At 43.0% G+C, this 13510-nt stretch overlaps 1 protein-coding gene across 1 annotated transcript in view; it reads left to right on the top strand.

Moving 5' to 3' along the window:
• The first annotated feature begins 230 nt into the window (after positions 1–230).
• Positions 231–13510, top strand: part of ITIH6 (inter-alpha-trypsin inhibitor heavy chain family member 6) — a 35211-nt gene continuing 21931 nt past the window's right edge. The window contains exon 1 of the mRNA XM_063119442.1: positions 231–338. Coding sequence (XP_062975512.1) covers positions 231–338 — 108 coding nt within the window. The remainder of the gene's footprint in view (positions 339–13510) is intronic.

The raw sequence follows: 13510 nt of genomic DNA, 5'->3' as shown, positions 1-13510 counted from the left end.
TCAGAATATTTTGTTTTCATTTCATCTTATGGAGTAGCGAGTGAAACTGGCCACCCTCCAGTCCTGGATGCATGGACAATCAAGGCTTGTAGCAGGATGAATGCTACATTTATAGGTCCTTTAAAAAAAAACTATTAAAAAAACCCTAAGGTTTAAAAGTACGAACGAAAGAGATGCCAGGGAGGCGTTCTCATCCACAGAGCCTTCCGCAAAGACGAGGCAAAACTTTAATGCCAGCCATGGACCAGCTCCTGAGATCTTCTTTCTATGTCCTCCTGTTCCTGGCACCGTTAAGCACCATGGGGCACCCTATTCAAATCCACGTACCTCCCCATGAGGTAAGTCCTATTGGGGGCCAGTGGAATGTTATACTGGAGTTATGCCCTGCAGTTTGCTTGAAAAGGGAAATGGGAATACCGAGGGACAAGGTGAATGGTTCATCAAGAGCAGTGGAGATGTTGAATCTCAAGACTTCTCCTGATTTTTGAAAAGTTAATTGGGATCAAGAGACTGGAGAAAGCTGTTAATTTGTGTTCTCTTCCGGAACCCAATTGTCTAGGATTGTACAATGAACCCATGGTGGAAAATAGGGAAATGAATATTTCTATTTGTAGGAATTAGTGGGCCAAGTATGGTGCAAACTTTGCGGTTACACAGAACACGTCATCAGGGAGAATTAAAAGGCAATTCCCTCTGAAGTCATGTATACATATGTATATTAGCAGCCTTTCCATTCTGCTAGATGAAGCATTCTGAATTATTCAAAAGCTTGCACTCTTTTCCCCCCCAACAGAAGGTGATAGTCTATTACCTATTTTATATTCCTTATGTAATGGGACAAAACCAGCACCATCTCTGTATATCAGTGAATCAGTTTTGGCTATCACTTGATTTTTCATATCTTTATTCCCACTCGGCTTCTTTTATCCTAAGACCTTTTACCCTCCCCAGAATTTTGGATTTTGATTTACACACTAGCCAAGAAATGAATAGCTGAGGATCTGGCCCACTATCTCCAGTGGAATGACACCAGCTGTAGAAGTAGTAGTCCATTACGTGCTGTCCAGAGCATCCCTCTTACACTGTGCCACTGGACCTCCATTGTTCCTGCTTACAGGAATCAGAGTCCCCTTTCTCTATACAGTTCCAGGCAGTCACTACTGTGACATCTTGGTTCGAATCCAGTCCATGGCAGCTGCAACTTACTCCCATCCAAATTTGTGCGGGATCAAAAACTACAGCAGGTGCACTCCATGAATGGCAGGATTTGAGACCAGGCGTAAAAATGGATAGTGTCCTAAAACAAATTTTACAACATGAAATAATGTGTACTACAAAACAGACCAGCAGAATGAGTAGGAAGGTGAGGAAAATGTATCATCTCTAATCTCTCACATCTTTTGTTATCCTTCCCCACCAAGTCCTTTTAAAAAAATCATGGTTGAATTCATGAGTTTGTAATGGTAATGTTAACTTTTCACTCTGTGACCATCCTGACTACAGATACATTTTTGAAAGTAGGATTGATTCACTCCATGTGTATTTTAAATCTCATTATTTCTGAATCTAAGACAAGGGAGATATGGGGGCGGGGGAATGTGTTCTAAACAGATCAAGATAAGGCATGATATTTCTAGCACAACCAGCTTGTGAAAATCTTCTCCAGAGCTGATTGAAAATTGTAAGAGGACAGGATGTCCACACCACACAGACAACAAAGTTGTCAAAATATGATACATTCCCCATAATTCAAAATGCCTTGGATTTATATAATTTGTAATTAATGGATAAAATTTGATTTATTTTTCTGAGGGTTTCCCTCATTATTAATTTTTAAAAAGTAACACCCCCTAATCTGATTTGTGCCTGAATAGAAAATATCAGTGCTAAGAGGTTTCAAAGTTTGTGGTTCCCCCATGTTCATGTTTAGGCCATCTATTTCTCTCTCACGTGTGTGTGTGTGTGTGTGTTTGTGTGTGCGAGAGAAAGAGAGAGAGAGAGAATTAAGCAAATTCACCTGTTACAGAGAAGCTCAGCCATGATGGCTCTGGTACACATGCAGTTTATATTTTGAATTCTTGTTGGCATCCCCCCTAATACCTTTGCTAAAGTATCCATTTTGTTCTGGAAAAAGCTCCAAAAAGCAAGAGACTGCCAAGAAGAAGAGTGTCCTGAATGGTAGCAGGGGAGCTATCGCCTAATTGACAAATGTCTGTCCTCTGCTGCAACTTAGTCAAAGGATTTTCCCTGCTGCAGCAGATAAACGCAAATACTTCCTAACAGGAGGCTGTTAATCCAGTGCATGTACTTTCGGTTTCAACACAGAACTGAGATTTGAGTTCTACACAAAGAGCTTTTCCTTTCCTGCTTTCTCCCGACATAACCTCTAAGTGGCGCTGTGCTGTAGCGGAATATCACATTTACACAAGTAGGAAAATATATTTTCTTTCGCTTTCAGAAATAACGCTCTTAAAAAACCGGGAAAGTGCTCTTTAAAAACAGGTTAAACTGGAGGATCATGGTGGTGTCTAAAGAACCCATTAAGAACTGTGAGTTCTTAATCATGAGCGCACAATAAATGCTTCATGTAGAAAAGCTCCAAGTCACCACCCCCAGCCACACAAGCCATGAAGGTGCCCTTAAACTGGCCAATCCAGAACCTTGGCAAGAAACATGATCCAATCTTAATAAGTCCTTACTCCAAAATAAGATTAGCAGGCTAAGGCATGGCCTTGGCACCCCTCTAGGTACCCTTTTTGTTCTATATGCCTCTCAACCTGTCTCTCCGAAGCAAAAGTTTTGCAATATTTACTTGGCCCACTTTAATTCGGTCCAGTAATCAGGTTCCTCCTTGAGGTTCCTTTCTATGCCTGCAAGGTTAGCTATGGATCTCTTTATTTTATACCATCCTGAGTCCGCCCAAAGTCATTTGATTGTGGGGCTCAGCACGGACAGACTCTCCGCCCCACAGTTCCAAGAGCCACTCAGTGTTTGCTTGGCTATTTGACCATTTCCTTGTAATCCTGCCTACCCCGCCTCTCTCTCCTACTCTTATGGTGACTATATGCAAGCAGAAGAGAGAGAAAAAGGAACTCTGGTCCTGGAAATCTGAGCTAGGCAACAGAGTAGGTAGGGTGACCATACGGAAAGAAAGGAGGACAGGGCTCCTGTATTTTTAACAGTTGCATAGAAAAGGGAATTTCAGCAGGTGTCATTTGTGTGCATGCAGAACATGGTGAAATTTCCTCTTCATCACAACAGTTAACGCTGCAGAAGTTATACTAGAATGACCAGATACAAAAGAGGGCAGGGCTCCTGCAGTTTTAGCTGTTGTGATGAAGAGGAGATTTCACACAGCTGAGGCCTACATTGGGATTGGTGTGTGAGACTAATAACCCCTCTAAGAACTGCTTACAGGCAGGTATTCCTCACAAGTTAAGGGCGCCTGCAGCTTTAATAGCCTCTCCCTCCAGGTCAGCCTGGTGTTACTTTTTAAAATGTTAAGCATTTTTACTCTACTCTTCAGCCAAAAGGACTCCAAAAGAGGTTTACATACAAGCAGTAAAAACAAGGCAGTACTGCTTCAAGGCTGGCTATTTCAATGACATAACACCAAAGGAAAGGGGGATGGTGAGGGAAGGTGGCGGTGAGGGAGCAAACAGGCAGCAATTCTTAAACTTAAATAGTATAGTTTGTACAATGAGCAGTTGGAATGGGAACAACTCAGGGAGAAGAGGAGCCAGCCAGTCCCAGCAGAGCTGATGAAGTGGCCATCTCTCTCTCTCTGTTGGAGCCTGATGGAACGGCTACTGCCACGTGAGTGAGGGAAGTGCAATGGAAATGGTTTTCCAACAGAGCTCAGGGCCTCTTGCTATACTTTGCTGCTCTTCGAATCCTTGCGCTGCCTTCTTGCTTTCTCCTTTTTTACCGCAAGGGATCCTCAGATATTGTTGGATCACAATTCCCATCATTGGTAATCTTAGCTGGAGTGAGGTGAGTTTGAGTCTACAAATATCTGGAGACCCACAAGTTCTCCGACTCTGTTTTGCCACTTCCAAGTACTGAATTGTCTTGCTCCAACCTGGATTTCTCCACGTCCATCTAATTCTTTCTGTTTTTACTTTGGTTCCTTCTCAATACCTATGCTGAACTCCCCCCCTCCCCCGCCCCCACCCCCCACTTTCCCAAGGGCTCGAGGCAGATAACGACAATTTAAACTAAAATATAGTTAATAAAAACTGAATGCCCAAATTAAATAAGCTACCCCATAATAGCTTAATACTGGCCATTGAATGTCAGAACTTAAAGGAAAGTTTCACAATTTTCCTGGAAAGTAGGTGGACATGACATTTGCCCCCCACCCCACTACAGCTCAATGAAATAGTAATCCAATTTCTAGGCTGTCCCATCACAGATTGCAGACAGGGGCTCACATGACTGAATATTCCTCCATTTAAAAATCTCTTGCACATAGAAAGCTAGCATGTCAGGAAGAAAGCTGAACCAGAATGTTAATCACTGACATCTAGCTTTCTGTGTGCAGGAGATTTTCTCTTCAGAGGAGGAATCTAATCACATTACCCCCCTGTCCAGTGTTTGCAGTCTGAAATGGTACAGCCCAGACACAGGTTGACTACCTTAGTGAGAACTTGGCTTTTGATTTGATTGACCTATAAGTAAAAGTATTGAAATGCAGTTGATCATCAGCATTTAAACCTGTTGTAAGTTATTTATTTGTTTAAAGCATTTTTATTGCTTTTTCTCTTCAACTGAAAATGCTTCTAGACCAGCTTACACACAATCAATAAAACAAGATGTCCCTGCCTGCAGGCTTTTGATCTAGGAGACATGACACAAAACGAAAAAAGGCATGAGAAGCAAGAGGGGGGAAACATACACAAACACAAATTCTTCAAGTTAGGGTTTTATATACCAAAACCAACCTTTTGAATAGGGAGCCAATATTGAAGTTCTCTGTGACCCAACTCAATAAGTATTTGAGACTCAGCATTCTGCACCAACTAAAGTTTCTGGATAATCATGAAGGGCAGCTTAATATAAAGTATGTTGTAGTAGTGGAGCCTCAGGCTTACTAATACATGAATGAGAACTATTTATTAAGAATATTTATATACTACTTACCATTTCAAAAATCCCAAAGCTGTTTATAACAAATTATAAACCAATACAGCATTATAAAAGTACAACAACTTTTAGACAAGTTAATAGCTGGGGAAAGTCAGAGTAAACAAGTATTTTTTAAATAATCATTGAAAACACACGATCGCTGACACCTGACATATCACAAAGGGGAGGTCATGCCAGAGGGAGGCGCCACCGCAGAAAAGGCCCATTTCCATGTTGCTGCCTGGTAAGATTCTGCAGGACTTGGCATGGATAATAAGGCCTTCCCTGAGGATTATAATGGCTAACAAGTCTATATAGTGGGAGATGATATTGTCACATGACCAGCTTCCCCAATCCTGGTGCCTGGAGGTGACACGAGTTTTACTCCTTCACATCTGGGGGGCACCAGGTTGGGGGAGCCTGGTCTATTCCTTTTGGGCTCTAAGGCATGCTGAAGAACCACATCCTATGACCACTGATCAAGTCTGCCCCAGGATACACCAATACATTTACATATGAAGCTGCCTTATATTTAATCAGACTTTTGGTCCGTGTAGCCCAGTGTTGTCTTCCCCCCCGCCACGTGAGGTTCTTTTAACTGAAGAAGGTGGAGGGATTGAACTAGCATCTTATACATGCAAAGCATGTGATCTGTCACTAGAGCCATGGCACTTCCCCAAACCTGAGCCCAGAAAAAGCAAGATAGGCTGAGGGAATGATCTGGGAGCATTGTAGTGTTGTTGAACCTATCTGGGGTGGGAGATTTGTGGAAGCCCCAATATGTATTATATGTAACACACACACACACACACATAAGAAGCTGTCAGACCACTGGCCCATGTGTGTGTGTTTGTGTGTGCGTGTCTACATATAGGTCCTGGTATTTTATTATTGTTTAACTGTTTTTAACTGCTTTGGGGGGGTATGTGTTAATCTTTTTTGTTAAGGCTTTGAGTCTTTTTCTGAGAAAGGTATAATAAATAATGATAAACTTTATTAACTCAAATATCCCAAAAATGTGCACACTTTTGAGATTTCCAGATTTTTGTAGCAAGGAGTTACAAAAATCAGGCTGTGGTGGGAGGGAGGCTGAAATCTTGAAGATTTTTTGTGATCTTTGAGTTAGCTTAATAAAGGTTCACACTATATGGATTTTTGGAATATTCCTTATGGCCAACATGGCTGTCTTTACAAATACACATGCACACACACATAGTCAAGACAGACTCAACCTATCTGCGGAGTGTCCCAACCCAGTATCTCATTCCTAGTAGAGACCTATACTGGTAGTATAGTATCTCCATCCAGTAGAAATGGCTATTTGTTTCAAGCAGGCATTGAGCATAACCCTCTTTCCTGAGCTTGCAGTCTTCAAAGGAGAAAATGTACCTGCATGTTTGGGGGGAAATAGCCAGTCGAGCAGTTAAAAACAAAGTTGACAGAACTGGAAATGTCACTTGTGGTGCAGATGGCATGAACTGAAAGAAACCAGGCAGTCGAATGGAATCCCGGGGGGAAAGCTTGCCTGGCTTTCAGAAGCTTAGGAAAATAATTTTATGGACTCTTTGAAGACACCTGGCAAGTTGGGTTGGGCATATACAGAAGGCAGGATGAAGAAACCTGAAGGAAATCCTCAATTAGCCAATGACTCAAAACATACAGAAAGTGGTCAAATGGCACATCCCTTGCAGAGACGTTTTGCAGAGGGCAGGGCTCCTGTATCTTCAGCAAATGTGCATAGGAAATAATGTAGCACATACCTGTAATTCACATCTGACCTGCAGCATGACAAAAGACTAGAACGGGTATGGGCCTAGTCCAGTCCAGTGCTTACTGAAAACACAAATGACCCTCATTCAATATGCAAAGGCACAAACATACACGTGGACAGAATTTCTGTGGCTGAGACATTCCTAACTCTCATTCTCGCTCACGCCCTATCTTCCGTGCCCCACTCCCCAATTAAAGCTAAAGTTTTAAACATAATAGCTATGTTTGTGCATATGTGTAAATTGTAATTTTCACAAATTCAGCCCTAGTATAAATTCAGCCATTACAGGAAGAAACTAGAAAACTAAACAAAATGTTGTGGGGAAAATGGAAAGCAAACAGGTGATGCTAAAAGAAATATAACTTGCACAAGAATCTAAGAATAAAGCAGAGGGGTGTGTGTGTGTCTGTCTTCGTTCCAAAACATAAAATCACTCATTTGAACCCACAGTTTTCTGCTCCAGCACCCATGTCCAAAAAGCAAACTGATATGGCTCTGAGATAAGAAACTGAGTACATAGAGGTTGGGTGGGAGTCACTGTTCGGCCTCCCCACTAAGGTGAGGGCGTTTGGCGCTCCCCCTGCCTCCTTGGAGCTCTCTAGCCAGTTCTAGTTCTCTCTCGAGCTTTTTGGGGGTGCTCGAGAGCCGGGCAAACTCAGCTCTCAAGAGGTTGCCCACAGTGAAGTCTTGGCATGGCGTTGTTCGGCAGGCTGGCTGCTCGTGGGCATCGCTGTTCCTGCAACTGGGTGGCAGCTTTGCGTTAATAGGCTTTGATTGTGCATACAGGATCCGGAACTCCAGGTCAAAGTGTTCAACCACTTGGCCCGAGAGTAGCAGCAAGTTGCTGCTGTTGAGTTTCCCATCAGTCCATGTGAAGCTGTAGGAGCCTGTAGTCACTCTTACACCATCAACCAACATGAACTTCTCATGGACACTCCCAATTATCTTGGCTCCTGATCTTGCATAATAAGTGCTTCCAGTAATAATTCGGACTCTCATCAGATTCTCCTGTTCAGGACAGAATCCCAGGTTTTTGCACATTTCCATGAAATGACAGAGAAAGGCCTGATCCAGAAGGATGTAAACTGGAATCAGCCTCTTTCTACAGGCTTCTTGGAGGTCGCTAAGGATGTCCATGTCTGTGAAGGAGTCCATAACTATAGCAATCACCTCCCTAGCCAACCAGATCTGCTTGCGCACCGCCTCCTTGCAGGGGTAGATGGTCTCGCCAAAGCTGGGCTGGAAGTGAGTCTCCACCCGCGTGAGCCCCTGAAAAGAGCCGCTCACAAAAGCCGGCCAGCCCAGCTCCAGCACCGGCGGCTCCACGTCGGATTGCACCGGGAAGTAAGTGAGCGACGAGCAATCCAACGATCCGCAGCGGCGGCGCTTTCGTCCTGTCCAGGCGGCAGCACCGCGGCACGCAGCACGGCCCAGATCTCGGGCTCGGAGAGGAAAGGGCGCATCTTCTCCCGGCGCAAGAAAGCGTGGAAAGCCGGCCGGCCGGTGGCCACGAGTTCCTCCAGCGCCAGGCGCTGCGCCTCGCTGTAGGCCTGGGGCGGGCTGGGCGGCTCCCACCCGCGGAACCCCCTGAAGGGCGCATCGTCCAAGCACTGAGATAGGTTCGCCATGGGCCGCTCCCTGCCCGCCACAAGCCGCCCTCCCTGGGGATTAACAAGCCATGGGGGAGCAAACAGAGTAATAGCAGAATAAATAAGCATGTGGGTACAAACAAGGAAGAGATCTTGCCGCTGTAAAGAAGGCAAACTCCATGTTAGACATTATAAGAAAAGGAATAGAGAATAAAACAGCCAGTATCGTACTGCCATTATACAAATCGATGGTGCGACCACGCTTAGAATACTGTGTACACTTCTGGTCACCACACCTAAAAAAAGATATTATAGAGCTGGAAAAAGTGCAGAAAAGGGCAACTAAAATGATTAAGGCTGGAAAATCTCCCCTATAAGAAAGGTTACATCAACTGTGATTGTTTAGCTTGGAGAAAAGGAGGCTAAGGGGAGACATGATAGAGATGTTCAAAATTATGCATGGTATGAAGAATATTGATAGGGAGACATTTTTCTCCCTCTCTCAAAATACTAGAAACCAATGGGGTCATCCCATGAAACTGATTGGTGGGAGATCCAGGACAAATAAAAGGAGGTACTTCTTCACACAGCGCAGAGTTTAATTATGTAGGGTGACCATATGACCGGATTTGTCCGGGTTCTTAATGACAAATCCGGGAGGAGGGGAAATCCGGATTTTTCCAAGAGCAGCTCTAATGGGAATTAACTAAAATGCTTATAACTCCATCATTTTTTTAAGATAATGACATGAAACTTGGCACAATGGTAGCTCTTAGGAAGGGCTTTAGTCATACCAAATTTGAAACAGATCTGTTCATCCATTGATTTTTTAGGGATTTTTTTAAAATTGAAGTTTTTAAATTATTATTTTTTTAACTGTCATTTTTAAAGATAAAGAGCTGAAAGTTGGCACCATGATAGCTTTTAGGTAGAGCTTTAGCCACACCAAATTTGAAACAGATCTGTTCATCCATTGATTTTTAGGAATTTTTTAAAATTTGAGGATTTAAAAAAAAATTAAAAAAATTAAAAATATATTATTTTTAAAGATAAAGAGATGAAACTTGGCACCATGATTGCTCTTAACAAGGACTTTAGCTATGCCAAGTTTGAAACAGATCTGTCCAACCATTGAGTTTTAGGATTTTTTTTTAAAGTTTGAGGTTTTAAAATTATTTTTTAAAAATGAATTTTTTAAAAGATAAAGGGCTGAAAGTTGGCACCATGATAGCTCTTAAGGAGAGATTTAGCCATGCCAGGTTTGAATCAGATCTGTTCATCCATTGTTTTTTTAGGATTTTTTTAAAAGTTCAAAGTTTTAACATTATTGTGTTTTAAAACTGCTGGAGCCATATCCTTCGAACTCAGGTTGTCAAACCTCCTCTTTGGGGTTTTGCATATTGAACAGTTTCAGCCCTTGGCATTAAGGGGATCTGCAGTCTTTAGGTAAACTGCCACAACACCCACCCTAATGTTAGAGTAGAGAAACTTGTGACAATTATACACAAGCTTTTTTAAAAAATTGAAATTAAAAAAAGCCAGCCACCCGGCCGGCCAGTAGCAAACCCTGTCAACAACAACAGCAGCTTGCAATGAGTGAAGACACAGTCAGAAAAGATATTTGAGGGAAGGGGAGACTGTATCACACAAAGCATAGCAAAAGCTTCAAAGTACAGCAAAACCTAGAAAAGCAGGAGTGAGTGCAGTTAATTTCAGATACATTGAATCTCTCACTTGTTCTTTATTTCAGTGATTTTAACATTAAGATGCTATGTAGAACAGATTTGTCTTAAATGTGTGCTGTAAAATCAGACATGTGACCAAGGCTATGTTCGGGTGGGCACGCCCCCTTGGTGCTGGACATGCCCCCTTGGAGGCCGACCATGTTGTCCTCCTTTTTGGTTTCCAAAATATGGTCACCCTAAATTATGGAACTCACTACCACAAGATGTAGTGATTGCCACTAATTTGGATGACTTTAAAAGGGGGTTGGATAAATTTCTGGAGGCGAAGGCTATCCATGGCTATTAGCTCTGATGGTTGTGTGCTATCTCCAGTATTCGAGGCAGTAAGCCTGTGTGCGCCAGTTGCTGGGGAGCATGGGTGGGAGGGTGCTGTCGCACCATGTCCTGCTTGTTCATCCCTGGCCGATGACTGGTTGGCCACTGTGTGAACAGAGTGCTGGACTAGATGGACCCTTGGTCTGATCCAGCAGGGCACTTATGTTCTTATGCTCATGGTAGGTTGTAGATCTGCATCTGGACTGTAGGCCCTATAAACTTTGGCTGATTGTTGTGGGCCTTGCCTTTGACCAAAGGCCCACAGCAAAGCCAGATGAGGGCCTAATGGAACAAAAATGTCTCCACATCCTCAGCTGGTCCAAACAAGGCTCAATTTCATTCTAAACAAGTTTTATGCAAGGTGAGAACAACCAAGGCTTTAAAAGGAAGCTACCTATTCCTATAAACTCAACCCTGTGGTTTGGCAGGCTGTAATCTGGAGGAAATAAGACTTCTGTTGTTGTTGCTGCGGGTCTGGCCTTCCCTGGTCACTGAGGCTTGCAGTCTGGGAATTCTCATAAAAAGCATAAAAAGAGCAGTGCTGGATCGTGGCAAAGGCCTATCTAGTCCAACACCCTGTTTCTGAACTGGCTAACCTAATGCCCCAATGGGAAGCCCACAAGTACCAGTGTGGCGTGGTGGCTAGAGTGTTGGACTGGGAGTCAGGAGATGCGGGTTCTAGTCCCCACTCGGCCATGGAAACCCACTGGGTGACTTTGGGCCAGTTACAGACTCTCAGCCCAACCCACCTCACAGGGTTGTTGTTGTGAGGATAAAATGAAGAGGAGAAGGAGAATTATGTACACCATTCCTTGGAGGAAAAAAGGCAGGATATAAATGAAAATAAATAAATAAATAACATAAATAAATAGGACATGAGGGCATATTCTCAATCCATGACTCCCCTTGGAACATCAAGTTGCAGCAGTGGTTGGAAGCTATTTTAATCACATCCTTCTTGTGACAAGTTTGAAGGCTGGGATATTTTCTTCCACATTTGGATTTCGCAATAATCACTCATGCCTTTGGAAGGCATTTGATTGCTCCTAGGTAGAGATGTTTTTGAAGTCTGTTCAGAGGTGGCAACATGTGCAAAATATGCCAACTCACGGTTTCTCATAATTAAGTTTGTTCCAGAGCCTTCCTTTTTCATTTTTGTAATATATAGCGTCAGCCTGTTTATAAGAGACCAGAGATAGAACCATTTTGAAGGAAATCACTCTTATGTTTTCTTTCACAGAGGACTACACGCCAAGTGAAAGCCCCCAAAACAGAGGTAGGTGACACGTTGGACTACCAATTAATTTATTAGTGATCTTCCATTCTTTCTACCACAGCCACATCCATGTAAAGGCTGTTCTATGTAGATAGCAGAATGAGGTAATAGAATGGGTTATACTGCTTAGTCTGTAGATGTGGGATGCCATTTTGAATGCTCCCTCACATTCACTACAACACAGAACACATGGATGCCTGCAACAGGAAAACTAGCACAGCAACTCTCCCCTCTTTGTGTTAGTTTTCTGCTTGCAGGGAGTTGTTGCACAGAAGGGAACATTCCAAAATGGTACCACCCACGCACCCACCCACCCAGCCAAGCCTGAACTGTATAGACACAAATTTAGACATGATGATTACTATAATTTAAACAGAAATAACATCTCATAACAGGGAAGACTGTGACCTCTGTTCCTGCTCAAGTCTGCTGTCCAGGTGCTAACTTTTGTTGGACAATTTCAAGGTCTCCTTTATTTATTTATTTATTTATTTATTACGTTTATCTACCACCCCATAGGCGAAGCTCTCTTTTTTAAAAACAGTGAACATTAAAAGCAAATATACATTATAAATATATATAAAATATATAAAAATTCTATATAAATATATAAATTATTTTTCTTATAATTTCTTATGGTTCTTTATCTTTAAACTGGACTTGGATTGGGCAGCCTGTCAAACAGAGGGTGCCTTCAAAATAGAGAACTGTCCTCTGACAGACCTTGAAATAGAGGACTGTCTTCTGTAAAATAGCCCCCCAAGCCACTCTAGCGTTGATGGAAAATGGAAGGCTGGTTTTCTTAGCCCCTTCCTGTGCTGTGGTTAACAACACAGGGGTGGCTTTGAGCAATTCAGTTCGCAGTCAAAATATTATTAAAAAATGAACTCCCAGCCGAACAACTGGAACACCTGGGTCTACCACCTTTTCTTCATCCATCTGCTGCCTGGTTCTTACCATGATCCAGGAGTATTATCCCAGTAGAGTAACTTTCCTTCTCCATTAAAACTGAGTCCTGGTTGTCATGAAGCAAACATACCAGAATAGAACAAGTGAACCAAGTATCAACTGACCACTGTAAACCTATCCTATAAGTAAGTCCCATTAAATTCATGGAGGCTTTCTCCCAGGTAAGTAAGTATAGGAGTGCAGAAACCCCTAAAGCAAGGTTATTCTGCCACCATCCAACATTTATTTAAAAACCAGGCTGATGGGATGGCATTGGGGACAAGGACCAGTCAGGCTTCTCAGCCACCATAGGATAGCAGCATAAGCAGCTGTAGCCTGAGTGATTGGCAGGTTCCAATTCATAACAAAGGCAGAGTCGATTTAGGTGTGTATCTGTGACATCACAAAACTATGCATTCCCCCACCCCCTGAGTGTGGACCCTTGGCAACTGCCCAAACATTCCTACCCTTAGCAATGGCCCTGCAATCAATAGCTAAGCAATAAAGATATTAATAACTGCATGAATCAATGCAATTCCACTGCATTATTGTAGCTTGAAAGGCCAATAGCAGGGTTTTTCTTGGTCCTCACTCCACCCACAGCCCACCTGCCCGGTCACTGAGGTCATCTGAGGGCCTGCTCCTGGTGGTTCCACATAGACCCATCCTCTGATTGGAGTCCACCAGGGGAAGAGCCTTCAGCGTGGTGGGGCCCCTCCTATGGAATTCCCTGCCTCTG

This window comes from Elgaria multicarinata, chromosome 3, assembly GCF_023053635.1.
Source record: "Elgaria multicarinata webbii isolate HBS135686 ecotype San Diego chromosome 3, rElgMul1.1.pri, whole genome shotgun sequence".
Lineage (NCBI taxonomy): Eukaryota > Metazoa > Chordata > Lepidosauria > Squamata > Anguidae > Elgaria > Elgaria multicarinata.
This window is presented reverse-complemented; position numbering and strand designations above follow the sequence as displayed.